This window comes from Erigeron canadensis, chromosome 9, assembly GCF_010389155.1.
Source record: "Erigeron canadensis isolate Cc75 chromosome 9, C_canadensis_v1, whole genome shotgun sequence".
Classification (NCBI taxonomy): domain Eukaryota; kingdom Viridiplantae; phylum Streptophyta; class Magnoliopsida; order Asterales; family Asteraceae; genus Erigeron; species Erigeron canadensis.
In genome coordinates, this window is record NC_057769.1 from 758,419 (window position 1) to 784,817 (window position 26,399).

General features: G+C 34.8%; 3 protein-coding genes across 3 annotated transcripts; all 3 read left to right on the top strand.

The window, feature by feature from the left end:
* Nucleotides 1–209: 209 nt before the first annotated feature.
* LOC122582129 (microtubule-associated protein 70-1-like) lies at nucleotides 210–3,976 on the top strand. The gene is made up of 11 exons (XM_043754487.1): nucleotides 210–479; nucleotides 926–1,011; nucleotides 1,140–1,205; nucleotides 1,329–1,499; nucleotides 1,712–1,882; nucleotides 1,960–2,115; nucleotides 2,217–2,363; nucleotides 2,878–2,949; nucleotides 3,042–3,452; nucleotides 3,535–3,689; nucleotides 3,796–3,976. The coding sequence occupies exons 1-11, from the start codon at nucleotides 290–292 to the stop codon at nucleotides 3,806–3,808; spliced, it is 1,638 nt and encodes a 545-aa protein (XP_043610422.1). The 5' UTR covers nucleotides 210–289; the 3' UTR covers nucleotides 3,809–3,976.
* Nucleotides 3,977–10,575: 6,599 nt separating this feature from the next.
* LOC122582600 (DNA gyrase subunit B, chloroplastic/mitochondrial-like) lies at nucleotides 10,576–19,203 on the top strand. The gene is made up of 20 exons (XM_043755012.1): nucleotides 10,576–10,785; nucleotides 11,014–11,167; nucleotides 12,685–12,765; nucleotides 12,856–12,969; nucleotides 13,083–13,139; nucleotides 13,363–13,464; nucleotides 13,601–13,751; nucleotides 13,855–13,931; nucleotides 14,576–14,686; nucleotides 15,218–15,288; nucleotides 15,447–15,588; nucleotides 15,714–15,812; nucleotides 15,887–16,015; nucleotides 16,773–16,887; nucleotides 17,036–17,217; nucleotides 17,602–17,718; nucleotides 17,923–17,976; nucleotides 18,050–18,155; nucleotides 18,515–18,645; nucleotides 18,729–19,203. Exons 1-20 carry the CDS (start codon nucleotides 10,655–10,657, stop codon nucleotides 18,795–18,797), a joined length of 2,193 nt encoding a protein of 730 aa, XP_043610947.1. The 5' UTR covers nucleotides 10,576–10,654; the 3' UTR covers nucleotides 18,798–19,203.
* Nucleotides 19,204–20,655: 1,452 nt separating this feature from the next.
* LOC122581978 (trihelix transcription factor ASIL1-like) lies at nucleotides 20,656–21,992 on the top strand. The gene has a single exon (XM_043754311.1). It carries the CDS (start codon nucleotides 20,744–20,746, stop codon nucleotides 21,677–21,679), a length of 936 nt encoding a protein of 311 aa, XP_043610246.1. The 5' UTR covers nucleotides 20,656–20,743; the 3' UTR covers nucleotides 21,680–21,992.
* The last annotated feature ends 4,407 nt before the right edge of the window (nucleotides 21,993–26,399 follow it).

Here is a 26,399-nt window from a genome sequence, read left to right on the forward strand (position 1 = left end):
TAATAAAAATAAAATATATGTGAATCATCTTTGACCTTTTACACTCAGAAGTACCATATATTAAGCTTAAAAAAGAATGAATAAAAACAAAAAGAAGCCAAAGCGTTACACCTACTAGTCTACTACCATATACAAGTACCACTCATTATCTTTCCCTCTCTGTCATCTTAACAACAAAACGGTCCTCACTTCATTCCCTACCTTTTAATTACACTATATATATTAACTATTCAACTATATGTATATCTCCAAAAATTCTTTATTCATTCACCATAATTCTTTAACTTGAATGGCTACTGTTCAAGTAAGCAACACAATGCCAGATTGTTGTTCACCTTTAAAGAAGTCTCCTTCATTGCGCTATGGTCGAAAAAAGTCCATTTCAAGAACAGCTAATGAGATTGATGATATCATTAACCATTTGCATGGTTCCGACCCAGTTCGTTTTGAACTTACCCGTCTTGAGAACCAACTACGAGGTTACTACCTAGTACTTTTCTTAGCTATTTACCTCATTAGTTACGTTGTTCCTAAAATGTGGTCCTTAAAAACAGAATTTTAACGAATTTATTGAAAAATTAGTGCGTTTATTGCTGAGATATGGCAGTAGTGTTTGTTAGGATGTTGCTTATAAGTAAACCTATACATAGCATGTCGAAAATCTTATAGAAAGAAGTTAATTGTCTAAAACTGAAACGAGTTAACGAATAAGTTTGCCGGCCTGTTGAGGTTTCTCACGGAAGGCAAGTCTTTGACATTGATGTAGAATATCCTTGTGACTATTTCCACTAGGGCCACCTTGGTGGTGGTTTAATTAGTGTAAAACTAGAATTTAACAAAGTTAAAGGTTTATTTATCGGATTTTTTGAAATTGTTTTCATATGTGGAAACCTATTTTGTGAGATTGGACACTCTACTTTTGCAGATAAAGATAGGGAATTGGGAGATGCATATGCAGAAATAAAGGCATTGAAGTACCATGAACACGTTAAAGAGAAGGCAGTGGAAGAGGTGTTTTTATTGTGCTCCTTTTATTTTTCATCTCGTTATTACCATTGCGTTGTACGTAGGCCTTACATAAGATTCTTGAATGACTTTAGGATCATAATCCATAATCTGTTATGTTCATGTTGTTGCAGCTAAATGATGAGCTAAACAAAGTGGATGAAAAGCTTAAGAAAACCGAATCCCTTTTGGATAGCAAGGTATCCCGTTAACGCTAGTCCTTACTTCTATAGGTCCATATATGAGGATTCTTTTTGTATACTCGTACTTGTTTACCTTACTTTTTTAGAAAGATATGATCAACTTATTTTTTGGGCTTACAGAATTTAGAGATTAAGAAGATTAATGATGAGAAAAAGCATGCTTTGGCTGCACAATTTGCGGCGGAAGCCACTCTTCGAAGAGTTCATGCTGCCCAGAAAGATGATGAGATGCCTCCTATTGAGGCTATTATTGCTCCATTGGAGGCAGAACTCAAGTTGATTAGGATGGAGGTAATGACCTAAACCACAATCACCATTAGAAAGGATAAACATCAACCTGGTCAAAGTTTGCTAACACGAGTTGTGTTGTCCTCATTAATTACTAGAATCCAAATTTGAAACTTTGATGGTTTTCGGGCATAAACTAGTTGGTTTCCTAGGCGAGGAATGCTATCAAAATTGGTAACATAGAGTTTTGACGCATGGCACTTTGCTTCCATCAGGTATCAAAGTTGCAGGACGATAATAGAGCACTAGACCGTCTCAGTAAATCTAAGGAAACGGCTCTTTTGGAGGCAGAGAGAACTGTTAAATTAGCAATGACAAAAGCATCCATGGTTGATGATCTTCAGAACAAAAACCAAGAGCTGATGAAACAGATTGACATATGTCAGGTAATCACTGTTTTACAATTCTAATTTTCTTATGCGTTGTTGGTAGCATAATGATAACTTATGGACTTTTTATGCAGGAGGAAAACAGAATATTGGATAAAATGAACCGACAGAAAGTTTCAGAGGTTGAAAAGCTGACTCAAACTGTTTCTGAGCTTGAAGAAGCTGTTTTGGCTGGTGGAGCTGCTGCAAATGCCGTGCGTGATTATGAGCGCAGACTGCAAGAGACAAATGTAGCTATATTCTCTCTGCGGGAATATTGAGTTCATTAAAGTTTAAAAGCATGTAAATCGTTATTTCTTTAACTTGTGCTGATTTTTTAAATCTTGTGTAGGAAGAGAAGAAGATCTTGGACCGTGAATTAGCTCGTGCCAAAGTTTCTGCAAACCGTGTTGCTGTTGTAGTAGCAAATGACTGGAAAGATACTGATAACAAAGTAATGCCTGTAAAAAAATGGCTGGAAGAAAGAAGAGTTTTTCAGGCATGTGTTCTTTCCTGCTTTATGGCTAAACACGGGCAAGATTGGCTGGCGGGGTGGGTGGGTCGAGTAATGGACAAAAACAGATTCGGGCTGAAACACATCATTTTAATGCAAATAGAATGCGGTGAGTCAGGTTGGGTTGGTGCAAACAATTTTTTTTTTTTGTAAAACGTAGGAGTTTATATAAGGTATGCTTAAAAAACAATTTTATCACAATAAAATTCTAAGTTTTGGAATGAAATGATTAAAGATTAGGCCAGACTTTGACTTTGGCTGACTTTCAAGTTTCAACCTATTTGACTATTTCAGCAGTTTCAGATGATGGTTTGGCCCATTTCAGTAGTTTTTTTTATACCTTTGCCTATTTAAGATAAAACACAACCCAAATCAAACCATTATCGGTAAATAGATGATTTTGCTGCCTAACATATTTTATGATTTTGCTATTTATCATCTTGAGGGTATAACTGCTAAAACATATCCAATATGTGACATAGTTTTTTGGTTTTTTTAGGGAGAATTGCAACAACTAAAAGAGAAACTGGCTATCGCGGACCGCACTGCAAAGGCAGAAGCACAGTTAAAAGTACGGGGGTTCACATTCACAATTTTATGATCCCTTTCTTTTAACATTTAAAACTTAAGTTTCAGTTCCTAACTGTTGCTATACTTTCATAGGAAAAGTACCAACTCCGTTTCAAAGTTTTGGAGGAAAGATTTAAATCATCGTCTCGTAATGGTATTTCATGTGCTGCTGTCCCAGAAAGAGCTATCAGCAGTGGACGAGCAGCACGCCAGTCTCTAGGAGGAGTTGAAAATTTATCAAGATCTTCCTCTAGTAGATTTTCATCAAGAAATTTACTTAAGCATGGAAGTATATCATCAAAAGTATATGATTGCAGTAAATTAGTAGATTCCAGTAAGCTATTCTCAAATGAACGTGATCATGCTGAAGAGCTGAATAAGTCAAAACCCGAAGATTTTGTATCTGGCAGGTTGTATGATATGTTACAGAAGGAAGTCTTAACCTTACAAAAAGCTTGTCAACAAAAAGATCAAAATCTCACAGAACGAAACAATACAATTGAGGTTTTGCAGTCCACACTTCATAATTTAAATACTTCAATTATGCTTTTTATAAGTGAAATAACTAACAATTTGAAACTTACAGATATTGACAAAAAATGTTGAGACATTGAATCGGGCGATGGAGGTAGAGGGGAAAAAAACAAGGAGAGAAATAGCTGCAATGGAAAAAGAACTTGCTGCATTGCGTGTTGGTAGAGAACGCGGCAGCCATATGGGACGGCATACTAGTGTTCCCAGGTTTAATCTTCATAAATATACATACATTCCCTTCTGAGTTCATACATACTCTTGGATTTGAAAGACGAGAAATGGAACTAAGTTACATTATTTTTTTTACTTGCAGGGCCGTGTTATGACTTGAGTAATCCGAAGAGCAAGTTCAAGAGACTCCTGATCTAGATAGGTTATAAAATTTACTCAATAATTATGTGAAAGAAGGAATTATTAGTGTAATTTGTGTGTCTTATTGTATACCCATGAAGTAATATTTAAATGTACAATAAAGTTGTCACATAATCCATCAATCTGACCTTACAATGACTAAAGAAATTACAAATAGTTACAAGAAATTATGAGTATGAATAACACATAATCTATTATATGTTGTGGGGATGATTAGTATCAATAATGTTCCGAGCAGCAAACTGATCAACTAGATATCTTCCATGATCTGTAATCGCTTAGGCAAGCTTCCCACGAGACGATTATAAATAGAGACTCTAGATTGCGGAGAAGCTAGTGATATGAGTTGACAAGTATCATCCCCACAAGTTGGTCCCTGATGTCTAAAATGTCACTGCCAAAAGAGAGATTTGGGTATATAATATCTCTAAAGGGTCAAATGGGTATGGATTGAAACCATGATCATATAAACAAGGGTCCATGTCAACTATATAAAGCCAATGATTATATTGCTTTGTTTGATATTTTAAGTTAAAACTGCTCAAAGCAGAACATGAACATTCCTAGCGAAGACTATAAGAAGCTGGCGACCTCCCTTATGGGCCAGTGTTGTTGCGGTGCCGAGATGGTGGCAGCTACGACAGTCGATATTTTGGGTTGTTTGGATTTCTATTTCTCTCCTTTTAATTTTTTTTCTTTCATTTTAATATAACTTTGGTATGCAGTGTTTTTTTTTTTTGTGGGGATTAACTTGAGGGGTAAAGTTAAAAGATTATTGAGAATAAAATCAATGATTGAGATTCAGTTCTCTTTTTTGAATCTTAACCTTAATTTTAATTGAAAGGTGAAATTATCACAACGTTAATTTACCCATTTTCTTTCTTTATGACTTTATATATGATAATATAATATGTATGTATGTATTGTGTGCTCTTTGTATGATGTATCGTATGTAAAACCAAGAAGACGGCTAACATTAAAAAAAAAAAAATGTAAGTTATTGTACATTTTAAACCCTAGATTTTTTTTTTTGGTGAACATTTAAACCCTAGATGTTATATACTCGTAATGCTTATAATCTAGTAAGTTAAAAGCATCTCTTTCTAGACATCATATTTTTCAAACGGTCTTTTTTGGATCATCAAAATTTTACTAACTTTTGGAAACAAAATGGCCTTATATGACATATTTAAATAGGATAACGGTACATATACTTAAAAATATGTCTAATAACATACATACTCTATTCATCTTTTGACACATGAATTTCACAATTTCTCTTTATTAATCTCACCATTTATTATGACATGTGTCTACTTCTCCTTAAGGCATATCTTTAGACATACTCCCCCGTCCCATTTTATTTGTCATGTTGACTAACTTTGATCGTAAATAACTTTGTTTGTGTCATGTAACACTTGATAAAAACTCTATGAATGGATTGGGTTTTTAATTTACTTTCGTTCATATAAGTTTCATCAACTACTATATAGTACAAACAAAGTTATTTACGGTCAAAGTTAGTCAACATGACAACTAAAATGGGACGGAGGGAGCATTATTTAGTTACATTAATCGTTTTCCATTTTAATAACTAATGACATAGAAAGTGAAAAAAGAGTTCTAAGTGGCCAAATTAAAAAATAAGTTTGAATTTTTAGGCAATGCACCTGTTTATCAAACTTGTAGCATGGGCTCTGACTTGCACTTGTATAGTTGTATTGCATAAATACAGTATTTTCTAAACTAAAAAATTTCAAGAAAGATAGACCATCACTTAACTACCTTGGCCCAACCCATTTAAGTCACATATAAAACTTGGTCTATCTTTACTCTAGATATGCCATTCAAACTTTCTGATTCATTCATTCAAAACCCATACCCTCATACAAAAATATTGATCCACAATCCACAAACTTCAAAACGGTCAAAATTTTATGTACAACCTTACCTAGTCATTCCATACATAACACTCACCAACTCTTTAATACTCACCTACTCTTTATTCATGCTTTTACCACCCATGCTAGCTTATCACTATAAAAACAAACTCGATCTATTCTTTACTCTGAAACCATTGAGAACTACTATACTACTCCTCTTTCTGTATTTACACATGCAACACATTCTTTTTGTCTATATAGGGAAAAAAAAGCTTATGTCACTATTTCTTATCCTTTTGGTCATTTTGTTAAGAGTTTCAATTCTGATTTCCGGGCCTTATAAAAACAAATAAGGAAAACTTTCTTGCATGGAGTGTTCCTATCCCTTCACGTTGCCACCTTTTTTCTTCAACCTTCCCTGACCAATATGCAAATTAAATATCTCGTTAGTTTTTTGGGCCTTATAAAAACACCTTTTTTCTTCTCGTTAGTTGTGTCATACAAATTGAATGATGTTACTCCGCAATTTCATACAAATTAGCTGAATCTAACTGAATATCTCTCCAAGCTGTTACGTCATCAAGACCAAAATTTCCTTTTATGGGTCAAGATATACGTATATGCTCCCCGGGTGTTGCGTATGCTTCGTGGCCATCTTTAACTAGCAACCTAAACAAGTTTATCTCTACCGTTCGTTGAAAGATTTGAAATTTTGAAGCACTCACTCTTTTACCAAATCATGTGCGGCAAAGTGAATACTGTACAAGTCACGATCAACATTACTATAAGGATTAGTAGTGTTAATGTTTACGCGTCTACTTTGCGACACGTTCGTTTGGTAAAAGAGAGAGTGCTTCAGATCTTCAAACGTACAGTAGAGGTAAACCTGTGGTTTAAGTTAAGAAGGCAATAATGCACGGAGCATATGCAGCACCAGAAACCATATGTGTATATCTGGACGGATAAAAGGAAATTTTGGTCTGATGACGTAACATCTTTGAGTGATATACGGGTAGATTCAGATAACTCGTATGAGATTGTGGAGGCATAGTATTTGGGAAATGTTGGAACCGAACCAACATGGTCAAACTATTCTGTAAATACTAAAGGGTTTCCCAATTAGCAACTAATTTTAATGATCTAAATCATAATTAGTGATGTTACTACTTGTACTTCTAGCAAAACTTGTACAAGAGCGGTGTCTTACTCCTCCCACTGACATTAGTCGCTCCTGATATGATGTAACCATAAATTAGTTGCCATGATATGATAATTAATGATAACTGATCTAAATCATTACGCTTTTAAGGAGACGTATATAATTAGAATACATGGTTTAAGTCCCACTAACGTGCATTTACATGGTTTCTCTAAATAGTTAGTAAACTATTTGTGTCTTATTTTATACACATGAAACAACTAGAACAATACCCATGCGTAGCTCGGGTTATACTTAATTATCAAGTACGTTTTTATTTTATTTGCATATTTTTAGTTGTCTTATAACCGATGATTAATTATGATTTGTATACTACCATAAAATCAACCACCCCCCCCCCCACGATATTTGGTATAACTACCACTTTTAACTTACAATATCTATCATTCACCTCCTGAAAAACTAAAATAACCCCTTTAATATCAATAGCATGCATTACCCACTCGTGCTGCCACCACCACCATTAGCCGACTACGCCGCCAGTTGCCACCATCTCCACCGGCATCGCCACAACCTACATTAGTTGACGCACCGCTGTCGCCACCACTTGTCGTGGCTACCATCACCACCGCCACTTGTTCCCGCTAGCACCGTCATCACCACCAGTCACCACCATTACCATTATTGTTTCCCCACGTTTAGTCTGACATGTTTAAGGTTATAAGTTATTATCACATAAATTAAAGCTTTAACTGGAATTATATGTAGCTACGTAAAAGTTATTATTAATAATTTTAATAAACTTACTCATAATAAATATAAGTTTTCGATAGAAAATGAAAATTTGATCGATGTAATAAAGCTATGAATCTTTAATGTTAAAATTTTATGTAAATGTTTTAACTTCATGACAATTTGATTTATATTCACTTATCAATTTCACTCTTGCGGATTTCATTCTCTGCAATCACATAAATATACATCATACACGTACAAATTAAAGTCAATGACATAAACATAAATGATCACAAAGGACTCAGCTTTCGAAGAGATAAAAAGCATTTGGATCATCCAAAGATGATAAAGGTGGGGAAAGTTGAGCTTGGTGCAGAGAATTCTCCTAAAGAAACATTTGATAGACAACAACAAAGGAAGATGCAATTGATCGATAGACAGGAACAACGGTGACAGGAACAACGGTCATCTGACTATTTTGAGGGAGATTTCATGCGCGGCTTCTCTACTTGTGGCTTTTGGTGTTGGACGAACCCGCAGAGAGTAGTGGCGGTGTAGCTGCTCGGGCTCACCATACCCCTGGCACATGAACTCGCTTCCACCCACCCCCTAATAGTTGTAGTGCATTAGTAAACTGATATTTGCAGTGCATCAGTAAAGTAATAATTAGATAGATGAAGATAGACAACAAATTATGTTGGTATATATTAAAGACACAAAGAAGTATCATATCGCAAATTAAATTGGAAGCCCAAGTGATATTTTCTATTTGCATAGAAAGTAATACTGAACCTGTTATATTGATGTGTTTAAATAGGAAAAAAATGCATCGCAACTACTTAACCACTACGTGAGCTAATTAATCGGGGAAACCCATTGACCCGTTATTCTACTAACAAACATTGAAATAAAGGAACAACTATATACAACTATATGCAAACTATCAGTGGAAAGACTTATTCACAACTTCCTATACACGTAATAACTTTGAATTAAAAAACTTTGACTTAGTGCATCGCTGAAATATAGGTGAATTAGTTGTGTATTTTGGTCCTTTATCCACGTTTATATTAAACATTAACTACCCATCCGTTTTGAATGGATGACTTTATAACATACCATGTTTTATCCATGTTTATATTATCAGCTAACTAATCTTCCGATTCAATAGCCCATGTTTTTATTATCTGCTAACTAATCTTCCAATTTAAAAGGAAGAGTTTATATGGTTGAGATCAAATATCAATCTGATCCGATGGACAAAAATTCATAAAAACTCCACTCACCGGTGGCAATATATATATATATATATATATAATATCTAAATGTGCAATGAATGTAACACGTCATCATCAATTGTATAAATCTTGTCATGCATTACACGGTTCAGTGAACAAACAAATATAAAAGGGATTAACAAGTTATTGTAAAATTGGAATAAAAATGTTACTGTAAAAAAAGTTCTCTCATAAATGCTATATCAACAAGTTATTATTACTATTACTAAAATTCTTGCATTAACAAAATAAACAAACATTAACTTTATATTATTTAACTAGAAAAACTGTTAGACGTTATAAACTATTACCCAATATATAATTTAACCACTTTTTCAAAAACCGTGCATCGCGCGGGTAAAAGACATAGTATATATACAAGCTAATTATATCCATAGAAGTATATTTGTTGGGTTTCTGCATTATATGATTGAATATGTTTTCTTTTAATAAGACATTGTTCGATACGTGTGGTCATTATCTATTAAAAAAAACTAGTATTTTCAATATGATTATTAGACCCGATGTAGATAACAAATTCTTTTGAGGGTCCATTTTCTATTTTCGATCTAGGGCCTGTTTTTTTATTCACGGATACGACTGTTATAAGTATATATGACAAATAACTTTTAATTTTGCCTCTTGCAAAAAATTTCCTAGCTCCATCTCTTGAAGTTGCCAAGTCTAAATCGTTACAATCTGTATCGGCATATGATCGAGTCTATGCGTGCCAAATTGAGATATATATTATTTTTGCCGACTTAGATGTGTTTGAGCATACATCCATTGATGATTTTACATCTAGATGATACTAACAAAAAAGACATCGATACCACTTATTATGAAATGTCTACATTGAAGGTTCTTTTAAATCTATTTTTTCCAAAACATCTACCACCAAATGTAGATAAATGCCCTTTATAATTAACATGTGTTCCCCACAAATGAATATAATTAAGCCAATCATTCACTTATATTGGTTCGCAACAACGGATGTCAAGATGTAACCACCTAGCAAGCTTGTCACGAGTAGCCATTGCTATCTTGCAAGAACAAAAAGAGTGAGGTCAACAGAGCAACTAAAAACACGGCTAAGTCCAATGCTATGAATCCCACCTATGGCCAAGTAAATCCCGGAAGCGGGACATCTCTTATAAGCCGCCACATGAATAAATCGACCTTAATTTTTAAGGATTAAAGAGTTCCATTTTATACTCGTATTTTCGGCTGGGAGTTAAAAAATAAAATCTAAAGTTAGCCGCAAATTACAATAAGTTTAAATTATCGTTCTTCACTTTTCTAAACTTCAAATATTATGGTTGGATTTTATTTCATTCTTTTTTCTGTTTTTTAATCTTTATAAATGACTCTAATCCTTTGTTTTAACTTTTAAGTGTCACTTCTTTTTATTTTTCGATAAATCTCATTTTGTAACAGAGAATATTTTAAATCAAAATCAATATAAAAAGAACATGGATGGAGTGCTTTCCAAGTTGTATAAAGTATAAAACCTAGGGTTTAAAATAAAAAATGTAAAAACACAGAGTAAAAATCTAAAATGAAAAAGAATTAAGGTAGTAGGGTTTTAATGGTTTATAGAGCCAAACCAAAAAAACACACACACTATTACACACACACAGTAAAAAAAAAAAGTTATTCTTTACCACCATCGTTATCTTGTTTACTAAACCTGCAAAACCCCATAAAATAAAACACCCACTAAAACACTAACATTATATGTACTGAATGGCTCTTCTTAAACCCCTTCATTATTCATCTTTTTATTACAGGTTAATCATGTCTTCTTCAAGATTCTTGATACCCATTACTAGTCTCTCTGTTTCACCTTCCCCACCCTCTCTTTTCTTAAAACCCAGGTATAAAGTTTGTTACTTTAATTGAAATACTTCATAATTATATATATAACTTTCTTGAAATTTTAACAATTTTTTCCACTGTTTTTTTATAAAAGACTTAGGTATAAGTATTGTTAAATTATACTTGAAACCTTAACAATGGGTTTTGTCATTTTGTATATTTATTTATTGAAATTGGTACAATTTTTTTAAATGCTTAGATACATATATGTATAATTTTTTGTATAGGTCAAGTTTGGGAGTGAGGACACTATCTACAAACAGGGTTTTAGTTCCAAGGGTATTTATGTCAACTTCAGCTTCTTCTTCTTCTTCAAGTTCTGTTGCTGAAGTTACTAGAAAGAAAGATGGGCCAGACCATTATGGGTCTGAAAATATTCAGGTGATCTTATTTGACCTACTGTGTTTGTGTGTTTGAGGTAAAAAATGATATGGGTTTTTGTTATTAGTATTCGCATTGTTTTATTTGTGATGTTTGCAATTTTGCATTATTGGTTTAAGTGGGTTGTTGTCATTTGGAATTTAGTCTTTTTGTAAATGTGGGAAAATATACTATGAAGGAGTTTTTGGATATGTGTTTTTATAGTGATTACTGCGGTTTGAGGAAGCTGTAAATGACGGATGAGGATTTCTGTGTTTAGGTTACCCGATTGTGGCGAGTCCTTGAACTAGATATGTAAGGTCTAATCCGGGTATACCCATGACTGTTATAGAACCTTTTCCCTTACCATCCTAAAGATGTTTACCCAACGAGGTTTGAACTTGAGACCTTTTGTGAGGTAATCAGGATGCCTCGCCACTAAGCAACCTTGGCGGTGATTTGACGTCGAAGCATTATTAGATAATTAGTTGTGTTACATTCAGGGATTTGCAATTGTAAGAAACTGTACTTGCTTAGTGATTAATTTGGAAGGAAGACAACTCTTGCATATCTGTCAAGGTTCAAATTTATATCCCACTAGGTGTAGACAATTTGTAAGAGCCACACCGGCCTCTAGAGACGGAGCCAGAATATATATCTCGAGAGGGCAATTTTAGTACATCAGTCTTACGTTTTGTATGTGTTCGCTATTTTTTTTTTAATACGAGCAATTCCAAATATACATTAAAATTAGAAAAAATTACATTGTACAGAATAGGAGTGGGGGCAGCTGCCCACACTGCTCCCAAGGTAACTCCGTTCTTGCTGGCCTCGATAGTTAGGATTTATCTGGTTTTTATGGAGAATTTTGCAAGAACCGGATGGATCGGTGACCCACCAAAGGTGGAGTTGGAACCACAAATTTAAATGGGCTAGAAAGCACAGGATATTAGCAGCAGATTGTATTTACTGTAAATTATCCAGAAATGTGAGAATGTGTACCAAATAGGCAAATGTGTGTCATATAGTACTGGTAAGATGCTGCTTTCAAACCGGTTCAGTCCCAAGCCATTCTGTGAGCTTGACTCAAACTTTTAGCTATTGGTTATAACTGAGTTTTATGCCCACGTAGTTTACTAAGGTAACAAGAGAAGTAAATGATTTGGACTGGGAACATACCAAACCGTAGCATATCCTAGAATTGGTTTTTTGCTACAGTTAGTACTAAGTATTGTACCATGAATAACCGGTAATCAGGTATATGGCCAACATGGTGTCGTTTATCAGTATAATGGTTTTGTCCCGAGTTTTGGGTGCTTAACGTGTCATTTATCTCAAATTTTATTATATCAACCCTAAATAACCAGAGTCATATTGCCTTAACATTTGTAACTGATCATTACAATTTTAAGCAAGGATAACTGAAGACTAAAACACCCTCTTAAACAACCAAAATTTTCAAATGATATGATCTGTTACTTTGTTGAGTGTTGTGTATGTATGTTCTGTATTATATCACTTTAATATTCTCATTTCAGATATTGGAAGGTTTAGATGCCGTGAGGAAAAGACCAGGCATGTACATTGGAAGTACGGGTTTTCGTGGTCTGCATCATCTGGTATTTGTCTTTCTCTGTCTGAGTTGCATTTACTTCTTCCTTCTCGCTACTGAATTGGGAGTATTAACTAACTATGTATAATTTTATCAGGTTTATGAAATATTGGACAATTGTGTTGACGAGGCCCAAGCTGGATTTGCTTCAAAGGTCGATATCATTTTACATGCAGATGGTTCCGTGTGCATAGCTGATAATGGACGTGGGGTATGCATTTTTTTTCCTAGCAAGTGGCTGCTAATTTGAATCAAGTATAATAATAATTATCATATAATAATGTTGATATTTAGTCGAAATAAGTAATTGCTTTCATGTTGCAGATTCCAATTGACTTGCACCCAGGCTCAAAAAAATCAGGAGTGGAGACCGTCTTGACTGTATGTTACCATTCACCTTTCCCTGTTGAATTCCGAGCTGCATATTCCATCCTTTTAACACTTAAGAGTACTTCATATCATGTATTACGTCTTGAAGTTATAAGTTATTTAGGAGTTGGTGCATCCTAGTATCATAGGTTTTAGTGGTCTAATTGTCTGTTTGTATTCTTTTACTTTTGGTGATAGTTGTCTTAATTGCTAATTTTTCTTTTTAATGATGCAGGTTTTGCATGCCGGTGGGAAATTCGGCGGGGACAGTAGTGGTTATAAGGTCTCAGGTGGACTACATGGCGTGGGTTTGTCTGTAGTTAATGCATTGTCTGAGGTGCTTATATATAGCTCTAAACCCTTGTATTTGTTCTCTATGAAATAAGTAAAAGATTATAAAAAGCTTCACGTGTGTACCAAAATCTTTCGCTTACATAACTTGGACTCTATTATTTGTTGTTATTATTTTACAGGCATTAGAAGTTACTGTTTGGAGAGATGGTAAAGAGTGCCATCAAAGCTATACACGTGGAAAGCCTCATAAACCTTTAGACTGTAAAGACCTTCCAGCTGAATCACGTGATCGCACAGGGACATGCATAAAGTTTTCGCCTGATGCACAGAGTAAAATTTTTTCCACTTATTATTTTGATTCTTAGTTTTGCAATTTCGAATATTTAGCTTCAAGAAAGCATGCTTTAATGTGATATTTTAAATTCGAATGCAGTATTCACATCTGGAATGGAGTTCGATTATGATACTATTGCTGCACGAGTCCGGGAGCGAGCTTTTCTAGTCCCTGGGGTACGGTCATTAGCGTTCAAGTACTGCTAGACCTTTATCCATTTTTCAGTAGAGGTGACGAAATGGGTGGGGCTAAGAACAAGTGGAATTAGTTCAGGCTGATACCCCTCCCCCAAAAAAAAAACCAAAAAAAAAAACGAAGTAACATATATTTCAAGTAAATGAGTTATGCTTCACTATAAAAACTTTACCTTGCTATGCTAATAATCAAACAAAAAACGTTAGTGATACTTGAATATCTTTTAACTCATTTTGCCCGTTGTGACCTGTTCGGGAGACCCAGGTTAAGCCAGTTTTAAGTCAATGGTTGAAATTAAGCGGGTAAACGGATGAGGTTTTCCCTGTTCAGGTTACCGCGAAAAGGTGAGTTATGTTTTTTTCTCAGATGTACACAGCCTAACTGCAGTATCCCATGGCTGTTTCTGAACCTTTTGACCACCCAAGATTGTACATAACGGAATTCGAACCTGATACCTCTTATTTAACTCTGAATGGTTGAAAATTCCACCTCTAATATTCAGAACCTGAGACCTCATTGATTCTCCACTATTACATTTAATGAGAAGTATAATTTATGGTTTTCAGCCCATTAAGATCTTATCTGACTTTGATATTGAGCATTCGTTTTTTCTAATTATTGACAGTTGATAATTACTATAAAGAAAGAAGATACAGACCCTGAGAAGAACCGATTTGATGAGTATTGCTTTGCCGGGGGGCTGGTTGAGTATGTAAAGTGGCTAAATGCTGATAAGGTGCTTGCCTGTTCCCATTTCCTTCTATTTTTGTTATATTTCTTTGTTCTTGCAATGATGCTGCACGAAGTGTTGAAACTCAAAACCTTTGGTTAGCTGGAGCTGTCACTAAGCCAACCATTGTCAGACTGCTGTTGAACCGTCATATCGGAATTTTGTCAAAACTGTTCTATACAAGTTTACTGATATAAGCTTAGTAATGTAATATCCAGAAAGCGTCAAAACAAGTTATTATTAATACAGGTCAATATAATTTGGGATGGGTTGACTTGCCTACAGTTCAGTTTTTTTCTTTCTTAATTTTAAAATATCCAATGCATTAGATAGTAGCACTAAAGATATACTATTAAAACAATAATAAGATGGTTCAGTAAAGCTGTGTGACAGATTTTAAACAGTTGAACACTTGCTACTTTAATTTTTGGTCAAACGATAGATCCTACATGTGTCATTCTTTTTTCTTTTAATCTTTATCTTGAGCATTGTACTATAATGCTTCTAATATAAGTGACACATTGTTTTCTAATATAGCAACCGCTTCATGATATCTTGAACTTTCGAAAGGAATCTGATGGGATCACCATCGATGTAGCTTTTCAATGGTAATTCACCACCATTTTTGGTTTATATTAACGTACTTTTGGTGTACTTTTGTGTTTCCATTCAGTAATAAAGTAACACCATTGTATACAATATGACATGAAATGCTGCATATTTTCATGACAATCTAATTTGTTCCGGCATTGGATTTTCACATTAGGTGTTCGGATGCCTATTCCGATACAATGCTGGGGTATGCTAATAGCATACGCACAGTTGATGGTGGGACTCACATTGATGGTCTCAAAGCTTCACTAACCAGGACACTCAACAATCTTGGAAAGAAGTCCAAAATTATCAAGGTATCACTATTGCCATTGTTCATCCTTTCCTTGGCGAATAATATGTATCTGCTACCTGTTATCCGTTAGAACTGTCAGTTGAGAACCAGTGTTTGTCGTTATTAACATTAGCACCATGGTTTCAGGAAAAGGATATCAGCTTAAGTGGCGAGCATGTGAGGGAGGGACTCACTTGTGTGATATCGGTCAAACTTCCAAATCCGGAGTTTGAGGGTCAAACAAAGGTATTCTCTAATCTATGCATGGTCTATTTTCACACTGTAATCTGATAACGTTTTCTTACTTCATTTGCTTGAAGACACGTTTGGGAAATCCAGAAGTTAGGAAGCTGGTTGATAACTCGCTCCAAGAGTACCTCACCGAATACTTAGAGTTGAATCCTGATGTTCTTGATTCAATTCTCTCCAAGTCCCTCAATGCTTTAAAGGTATGACACATGTTTCTAGATGAAGATCCAAATATAATTGATTCATGTCTAAAGTATAAACATAAGAATCGTGCATTTAAAATCAAGATTTTGATACAATCATTTTCCTAAATGATAAGTTTTGTAGTTTCAATAAGGCAAGCATTAAGAAAGGATTTTAGATCTTACCTTAATACTTACAAAATCTGTGAGATCTGTACATTATTTTTTGGAACTCCTATATATTACTCGTAGTTAGCAAGTAGTTGAAGTTCAACCACATGTTTTTCAAGTATTTCATCCTGTTTTGATATGTATCTGTTCTTCAGTTTAATGAACATTCTGATCATTCAGGGAAAAAAAGGCTAAACAAATGGGTGGACTGTAGTCTAAGCTTATGAATGGGTCAGTGGGAGAAACTTAAAAGTTAAGCGATATAAGAACCAGTTTAAAAGTCTCCCACAATGCATTCTCACTGCAGAATATGCTCAAAACTTCAGATTATCATTAAATTAGTATAACTTCTGTAATTAAATTTGATGTGCATAAAAGATCTTGAGTTTTTCAACAGAATGTGTCTTTGGTCAACTCTAGCCTATGTGTTATCCCTGTATAATAATGGCCAGTTTTGACCCCTTACACTGATGGCTGGTTTTGACCGGTTGCCCAACCTGCCCATTTTGCCATTATTACTTGGCATCTAGATGATAACTTTAACAGCCTCCAATAGGAACTTCTGGAAGAGCATTTCTTATTAAATAGCTCTTTGTATGACTAGGCGGCTTTAGCAGCCAAGAGGGCGCGTGAATTGGAGAGACAAAAGAGTGTTCTGAAGGTGTCATCTCTTCCAGGAAAGCTTGCTGATTGTTCAGCCACAGATCCTGAAGTAGCTGGTACTTCAGTTTACTTCTCCTGAATCAAAATTTTTGTTGATAGCGTGACACTATGATTCTATCGCTACACTTTTAATAAAATATCATAAATTGTTAGTTATCTATCTACATAAGTACCAAAATCATTAAATTGCGTCACATTTTGCAGAGATTTTTATCGTTGAAGGAGATTCAGCAGGTGGAAGTGCTAAACAGGGTCGTGACAAGAACTTCCAGGCTATTCTTCCTTTAAAGGGTAAAATTTTGAACGTTGAAAGAAAGGATGAAGCTGCGATGTACAAGAATGAAGAGATTCAAAATTTAATTCGTGCACTTGGTCTTGGAGTGAAGGTTATTTCTTTGACAAATTACAGTTTAACTAGGAATAGCAGTTTCAAGTCATAGACTTGCGAATGGGCAGATATGGTTTGTGTTGCATCAATCAAAAAAAGCAATTTTTTTCCAAATATTTAGATTGTTAACATGTAAATTATGTATAAATTTATAGTAATTTTAATTAACGGGCAAGTTATTTTTCAAAAACATGTTGTAAATGGACAAAAAGTGCTTGTGGGTCGACTCAACCTTAGTTGGCCCTGCTCTTAGTTTCATCCAAGCTTTCTTTCATTGCTTATCTGGCCAATCCATCTTGCCACCTCACACCATCTTTTTTTTTTTTCTTTTTTGTTTCAGTTACATCGTTTGGTGCTCACTAAAAATTTTCTGTGTTTTCAGGGAGAGGATTTCAAAAAAGATAGTCTACGATACCATAAGATTATAATTTTAACTGATGCCGATGTTGATGGTGCTCATATTCGTACATTATTGTTAACATTTTTCTATAGATATCAGGTATCAGAATTGATCCTTTCGTTAAATATTTGTACTATCAAGAGAAAAAGAAACTTATACGTCATATGTCACGTTTGACCAGTTTGTCAAATATCTTAAGTGCTCTTCAAGTGCTAAAAATGATAATGCTGTTTCATGGGTGGGAAAATGTCTAAGATAGTAAGATGGTCTTTAAATAATTTGCCGTGCTTCTTGTTTTTGCAGAGAGCTTTATTTGATGAAGGTTGCATATACGTTGGTGTGCCACCCCTATACAAGGTTTGGGTTTTCCTCTTAATGACGAAAAGGCCCTTTGCCGACAAAGTTTGATTCATTTTGGATGATTATTCAGGTTTCTAGGGGGAAGCAGTCATTCTACTGTTATGACGAAGCAGAACTTAAAAAACTTCAGAGTTCATTTCCTTCACATATAATACCTACTATTCAGAGGTTCAAAGGTGATCAAAGAAGTTGGTTTTTTTTTAATCTATATACAACAACAACAACTGTCCCCAATCCCTGAACGGGGTATGGGGGAGGTGAGCTGTAGATAGTCTTACCTCTACCCAAAGGTAGAGAGACTGCTTCCATAAGGACCTCTGGCCAGGACAGTGTAAAAGCCGTAAAAGGGTAAAGTGTTTATACCTGTCTGTCGAGACCATGATAAGACGATATACCTGTCAACTGGGTTCGCCGGGTATGCCACCTTACGAGTAGGGAAGGGTAGCAAACTACCTTAGATCCTAAGACCAGGCTATTGAAGTAATTATTAAAGTAATTATTCATGAGGTGTATCTTTTATATGTATAATTTATAGGTTTAGGAGAAATGATGCCGTTACAGTTATGGGAAACTACCTTAGATCCTAAGACCAGGCTATTGAAGAAACTTGTGGTTGAGGATGCGGCAGAAGCAAATGTTACATTTTCGTCACTTATGGGCGCAAGGGTAAGATTCATATTCCTATTACAGTGTTCATCAAATTTAGAAATTACCCAAAATCATTGATATGTTGGTAACAAATTATTTAGGTGGACATACGCAAGGAGATGATACAAACCACTGCAAGGAAGATGGATTTGAAGCATCTTGATATATGAAGTTTTCTACCCGAGAATATGGAGTAGGCGGAACAATATTATTTCTGAAGTTGTATGGGAATACAGCCCGACAACTAGCTACTTCTTAGAGGCGACCAAGTTCATTTGTCGGACCTATATGCATACCTTCCCCAATGAAACTAACTTGCTAACTTTTGTCGATTTGAAGACATCAATTTTGCAATGGTGGTGAGTGCAAGTATTTAAGTCCTTTGTGCCTTTGAAAACATAAAATGTAATGGGGCTACGAAAACATATATTTAGCAGAGTTGACCGTATGTAGAGCAAGTAAACGTACGTTTACTTTTTCTGGAAAACGAACGAAAGCAACATCAATGTTTGCTCATCTTCTATATAGACTTGCAATGAGCATGTTGAGATCATTAAAATATCTTCAGTTTTTATATATATTTTTTAAAAGAAAGGTAAACAAAAAATCATTAAAGTATTTCTATTTACAAAAATTAAAATATAAAAGCACGCTAAATGTCAATTTCACTTCAATTTTCTCGTTTTTAATTTAATGATTATATTTAAGGCTTCCATTGAGAATAACGTCACACAACAATTCTTTATAAATAAGAATAAATAGAGATTTCCTTATTCATACTCTAAAAATACCATTCATGTTGGAGACGGTTTATACCTTGCGATAACAAAATGTGACATTTTTAAACTATTTAACTAGCATGGTACCCGTGCGTTGTGGCAAAAAACCCTTGACGGGGCGTCTAGATCGAGGGGTGATGATGGAGATGTTCCGTTGCGGTGGTGGTGTTGAACGAAGGTGGAGACGATGGATGGTGGAGGTGATGGTTGGGTTTTGAAGACAACGGTAGAGGTGTATGTATTTTTGTGACAGAAAGAAAACAATAGAGAGAATAAATGTGGGGAATAAGGAAGGGTAAAAGGATAAAATCGTATGTCCCAAATCTTGTAAACTTTCAACAAGGGTTAGATAATTTTTAATAAAGAGTATAGATAATAATGAAATGTTATATGATATTGTGATTATGTGATTCACCTACTATACTTTTTTCTAGAGCATCTGAGTTTGGAAAGCTTTTTTTTTTCTTTAAGATATATACAATGTTTGCATACACAAATACATGCCAACACTTACATGATTTTATATAACATATTTTTATTGAAGGTTTTGTGTAAACAAAATTCTTTTAAGTAGAATGACTACCTACATTCTTATTTTATTTTGCAGCAATACCATTTTTAAGAAAGATAGTTAAGTGTGGTGACAATGGATACGGAAGGTGATGGTCGGGGTGTCAGTGATGATGAACACTGTCACAGTGGAAAGTGATAATATGAAAGAAAGAGAAATAAAGAAGTTGTGTGAAGCGAACGTGTGTTATTTATTTTAGGGTTAGGGTAATTTAAGGATATAGTAAAAAGTGTTCATATTATCTTTATAAGGGATTATAGATATAGACAGATATAGATTATAGATAATTTGTTTTTGTTTTGATAAAATTAAGTAGTGTTTTTGTTGTTTCTTTGTCGAATGTTAAACTTTTACCATTTGTAACAACACTTGATAACATTAGATCTACAAATTCTAATTCTGGACTAATTTAACATAATTTGCATTAAATCAACTACTATACTTTGATGTATAATACTTACATCTATTATAAGGAAATTGTACAACTCTCCAAGGGCACCCGTGAAAACCTAAACAAAAGTACAAGCGATTAAAGCGTACCACATAACGTCAGTTCCACGTCGGAGTTTGAAGCCGTACATCGGAGATGCCAGAACAACAGCGGTACCGACACCGACGCATCAACCACTTGTACTCTCTCCCTTTCTCTCTCTATAATTTCTATATCTATATATTTCTATTTATCTTCAATATATATCTATATATCGGCGATTTATTATTCCTATTCACCTAATTTTTATCACCGATAAAATAACAAACCCTAGCTATGGCTGACGACCTAGCTCTAATCAATTCGCCATCTCCGGCTCCCGGCGGTGCTACCGGAGGTACGCCGTCGTCTCGTACGTTGCCGTTCCGTGAGGATTGTTGGAGCGAAGAGGCTACGTCGACGCTCGTTGACGCTTGGGGACGGCGATATATGGAACTCAACCGAGGGAATCTCCGGCAAAAGGATTGGCAGGAAGTCGCCGACGCGGTGAATCTCCGCCATGGACATACGAAGAAAACTCGCCGGACGGATGTTCAGTGTAAGAATCGGATTGATACTTTGAAAAAGAAATTTAAAGTTGAAAAAGCTAGGGTTTCTGAATCTAATGGATTGATTACTAGTAATTGGCCTTTTTATTCTAGGTTAGATCCGTTAATCGGTTCCGCCGCTTCGGCGAAGAAATCTGTTCCGTCGGCGTCGCCGCCGACGGCTTTGCCTTTACCGTATCGAAAACCGACTATTCCGTCGCTATCGCAGTTTAATCATTCACAACCACTAGCTGTTGCGTTACCGCAGAAACGGCCGCTGCCGGTTTCAGCGGCTGTTGACGAGTCGTATTTTAGGAGAAATTACTCGGCCGTTGCTGCCGCGGCAGCGGCTGCAGAGGAAGACGGAACGGATGATGAGGATGAGTCGTTGGCGAGTAGTGATGATGACGGAGGGGAAAGAGGGAGGAAAGACGGTGGATTGGGTGAGGGAGGTGAGACGGATTCGATGAAACGTTTGGCTAGGGCGATCGAGAGGTTTGGTGAGATTTACGAGCGGGTTGAAAGTGAGAAACAGAAACAAATGATTGAATTGGAGAAACAAAGGATGCAGTTTACTAAAGATTTGGAAGTTCAAAGGATGCAGTTGTTTATGGATACACAGGTTCAGCTTGAGAAGCTTAAGCAGGCAAAACGATCGATTTCGGATGATGATGTTTTCAGTTAACCTGTTTGAATCTTTCTTGAGGAATTTTGATTGATCATTGTCGAGTCGATTTTCAAGCTGGCCTGGTGAGAGGTTAATACCTCTTTGCAAATTGTGGTAGTTATGCATTATGCTGAGAAAAGAAAGTGTATAGATAATTATCTGGATGAGTTTTAAGGAAGAGGATGGTTTTAACTGTAAGAGTAATTATTATTATTATTATTAAGACTGTATTAGATAAGAATATCAATGTTGTAGTTACTTCTATTCAAATGATGGTATACCTTCACCTGGTTAATCTTACTTGAAGAAATTTCATCAACTTTTTGGTTTTGTTGAAGTTGCATATTTTGATTGCTTGTTACTGCTCTATGATCGTTTTTATGTTTTGAAATCCCTTTGTCATATGCATTAATACGATAGTATCTTTATAGGATTATTGATTATACACAAATTGGATTGAGACCTATGAAAAACTATACTAGAAGAATGTTGTATAAGGGATTTTATCCTGATTAGCTTTATACTAGTAGAATGTTAATGCAAGACGAACATTAGTTTGGAAATAAGTAAAGGTTGGTGTTGATTATGTGTTTGAGTCACAAGAGTAGCTGATCGACGTTGGTGCACCGCAGGTTTGTTATCACACGAGTATGTGGCAGATGTTTGGTGTGTCTGCCTATATGATGTTTGAATCTGGTATTCACTAGGTAAAATATGGTATTTTGGACAAAGTTAATCCGGGTTCGGGTTATTTTGCTTTAATCATCCAGGGTAAAATGCTGGAAACTTGCTCAGATACTTCTCTGTACGTGCATAAGAAGGTAGTCAGATATTCAATTGTAAGAACAAATCAATTGTTCTAGTGTCTTTGCTTCTTGTTGCCTGTAGATTGGAAGCATATTCTTTCATCACAAATAATATGTAGATACTTATAAACTGTGAACGTAGTATATTCCCACACTTTGATGCCTGTACAGATTACACTGTTTTTGTTGGACCCTGCCTCATCCTAAGACCATCCATAATGCACCCTTTGGTGCCAGCATGAGCCTGCTTTCTCTGAGTCCTCAGCGCCAAAGGGTTGTATGCTGGGTTATAATCAGTTTGAGGGAACCACTTTTAACTTCAAGTGACCAGGGTCCTTAACATTATACTGGTACATCGTCATATCCATATAATTGCAAATCGTTTTCTAAAGAATACTTGTTTTTCCAGATGCAGGAACATATGACAAACATTATTTATAACCGTGGATTATTGCATCTGCACACTATGCAAGAATAATGGATATGTCGAATTTTATTGTATGACATGCCTTTCTTTGATTACAAATTACAACCGTCACAAGTGATTGCAAGCGTACATAGCCATATAGGTTCATGAAATAGGATACTTTGTTCGAGTTCCTTCTCGCCTTGTAATTCATTGGGTAACAATAAAGCAAACATATATTTAATGTCGTGTAACAGTGTAATAACAAAGTCAAATAGATATTAAAAAAAAAAAAAAGTAAAACAAATGCAAACAAAAAATATACGGAGTATTAGTTACAAGTCGTATGACATGTAACATTAAAATGTAAGAAGAGTAAAATGGGCTCCCTTTGAGGTACCAGCGCTGTAAGGCGTCTCGAACCCTAAGCATACTGTCCGTTTAGATGTCACTGTTCAGCTCGATGAAACGACTTTCCCACCCGCTGTTCAGATAAAAAAAAATGGAAGAAGAGTAATAACAAAGAAAAACTAAATTAATGAGATAATGTATACATATTGTCTCACAAAGTTGGGTATCGAAAATTGAAACACATTTGCTAAATCGGGACTCATTATATATGTTGTACATTCTTTCTCACACTAGGTTTTGTTAATAAGATTTGTAAAGTAAATGTGAATCTTTAAAATCTCCCCCAAATCTGAAAAGTGAAAACTCTCCCTTTAAATACACATACTTTGTAGTATATGTGTTGTAAAGTGATCGTGTGATACATGGTCCGATTGGTCCTTGGATATTGAAATATGTTTTAGAGAAGGGATATCCTTATAACACTTATTATCTATCCACGACATATATACGTATTTTACTGCACAGTTTACAACTGTATAAAATAATAAGACATAATTTAAATTTTCACCATCAATTTTTATCTCAATTATTTTTCTTTCTTACATATATCATTGTAAATTTTTTTTATTGCCGTACCCGTATCCTGGATTTTTTAGTTTTGCCGTTCCCATTCCCGTATCGTTTCCATATCCCTTTCCCGTACCCGTTTCGGTGCTACACAGATACCCTCTACTTATTAATAATTTGGGATATACGGTATCATCTATAATTCTATATCATGGTTTTACCAATACGTACATAAATTAAGGTGGTAAAATGAAAATTTTTTCTTAAAGAAATCATGATTTCCCTTGTAAACAAATTAAACGAATCTTATCTTAATCTTAATATATATTATAAGACAGTTGAACTAATGACTTATTAACCAATCAAATCGCTTAATTTTATCAAATTGACTCTCGCTTATGTCATCATTTAGATTAACTATAAATTAAAAATCCTAATAATTATTATCCAAATATATTGTTATATTGTTATTTATATTAATTTGTAGAAAAAATATCATTAATTTACACTTTTTTGTTTTCCATCAATAATTTACACTTTTTAACGTTAAATACTTAATTTATATTTATTTTTAGCCATAAATTTGAGAATTTTTTCTTAAATTTTTTAAAAACGTTACAAAAAGTATTTATATTTAATTTTTTAAAGTTACAACTGTCACTCAAATCAAAAGTCCTAATTGTTATCAAACAATATGAAAACAATCCTAATTGTTATCTAATTATCATAGGAGAGCAATTGAAAATAAACATATTCATGTTATGGGTCGTATCATGATCAAACACATATACCTAAATGTCAAGTACATGATCACAAGTATGCTTATATTTTAAATCTTAATAATCTTTTATAATAATATCACATCATGAATACAATTGGTTTCAAAAAATTATATAATAGAGAAATTATTGTAGCATGTGCTTTGTGGATTCACAACGACAAACAATCCCAGCAATATTTATCAACTAATAATGACAGTGACGAACATGTGGTTATTGTACTACAACTTGCAAAGTATAACACTTAGAACCATATATTTTCAAAATTATAAGTTTTTATGAATTAAATGTATGAAAATCTAATATTGATAATATCATAAACCCCGTGTCCAGTGTTGGACATGGGTCTAAAATCTAGTATCCATCTATAAGCGAATAAACACTTGAAACATTAACAAAGCATGTAATTGAAATTAAGGAGGGATTCAACCTACTTTTGTTTATAGGTGTTTGTTGAAATGCCTCAAAGAGTTTAACGTATTTTTACAGAGTAGATATATAGCCTGCAGCAATAACTTTTAACTTAAAACTCTCTATACTATTACTGTTTATGCAAATTCTTGGTTGCTCTTACTAATTGCTGATCTTACTGCTCAACAGGTGCGTGCTTTCTAACATCTTTCGTCGTCCCTTGTGGATAAGATTCTATCTTTCTATTTTTCTTTTCTAGTATGCGATTTGTATTAGTTTCTTATGTGTGTATGTACAATCAAATGACTGGTAACCTAAGCGTAAGTTAGATGTTAGTACTTATGAAGTCGGGGAAAGTTCGCGTTTTGGTCGTATTCTCGCATATTATCAGTACTTGTAGATCATGTTGTCTCTAACACAAATGCTTTGTCTAAGTACTTTGACTATTGGCACCACGACTACATATATGAACATTATTATTGCAGCACACTTTTCTAGTTTGCAGAGAGTATTGTACATGGTTACCAAGTTTTTTATTTATAATACATTGTAGTTTTTATTTGTACAAGCTTTATACATCGGTACGTTTTATATTTATTAATAGCTTATTAAAAATTATACTCGTATCATCTTTTAAGCATAGCTACGAAGATGGCTTTAGTTGGTGAAGCACAACATCTCGAAAAGCTGAGGAGTAGGGCATCTTGGATTGCTGTAAGTCAAGGTATTGTACCAATATATGACATTGGATGCGTACCACGTTGAAAAATTATCGTCGTCACGGCATTTTATGTGTTATAATCAATGCTGCTACAACGTGCAGGCATCCATCTAGTCAATTAAAATTTAAAAGTAGAGGCACGGACTAGGTGACGTACACAGTCACACTTACACATTTCCAAATAATATGTTATCTGTTTACAAAATTTTGATGTTGACATTTTTGACCATGAATTGAAGCCAAAATATATTTCTATAGAGGCATATATTGACCGTTTTGCTCTTAGCATCAAAATACTTAGCACCAGCCCTGGCTACTCTTCATTATCCCAGCTTCGTTTTGATTTTGGTCCATCTGGGGAGTCTTTATCTGGACCCCATTTCCCCATATAGTTCATCCATGGTGTAGTGTGACTAGTGATTCCTAAATGCGTTACCTCCAAAATCACATAAGCGGCACGTGTAACCAACATCATATCACTCCCAGCTGTTAGGTCAACGAGACCGGCATCATCTTTATATGGCCGGGGATGTTCCCAGGGTGTTGCGTATGCTGCATGGCCATCTTTACTAACAAAAACCATAGGGCTTTCATAGTCATCCCATAAAAGATCCGCGGCTTTCACTCTTTCACCAGAACTATGTTGTGCAAGATAGATGCTGTCTAACTTACCACTGGTATTATTAATGTGGAGCGT

Excerpts from the sequence above, each read along its gene's own strand:
- LOC122581978 (XM_043754311.1), top strand. The coding sequence starts at position 20,744 with ATGGCTGACGACCTAGCTCTAATCAATTCGCCATCTCCGGCTCCCGGC.
- LOC122582600 (XM_043755012.1), top strand. The coding sequence starts at position 10,655 with ATGGCTCTTCTTAAACCCCTTCATTATTCATCTTTTTATTACAGGTTA. Across the intron at positions 11,168-12,684 it reads ATGGGTCTGAAAATATTCAG|ATATTGGAAGGTTTAGATGC; the intron begins GTGATCTTATTT and ends TTCTCATTTCAG. Across the intron at positions 13,465-13,600 it reads TAGTTAATGCATTGTCTGAG|GCATTAGAAGTTACTGTTTG; the intron begins GTGCTTATATAT and ends ATTATTTTACAG.
- LOC122582129 (XM_043754487.1), top strand. The coding sequence starts at position 290 with ATGGCTACTGTTCAAGTAAGCAACACAATGCCAGATTGTTGTTCACCT. Across the intron at positions 1,883-1,959 it reads AACAGATTGACATATGTCAG|GAGGAAAACAGAATATTGGA; the intron begins GTAATCACTGTT and ends CTTTTTATGCAG. Across the intron at positions 3,453-3,534 it reads AACGAAACAATACAATTGAG|ATATTGACAAAAAATGTTGA; the intron begins GTTTTGCAGTCC and ends TGAAACTTACAG.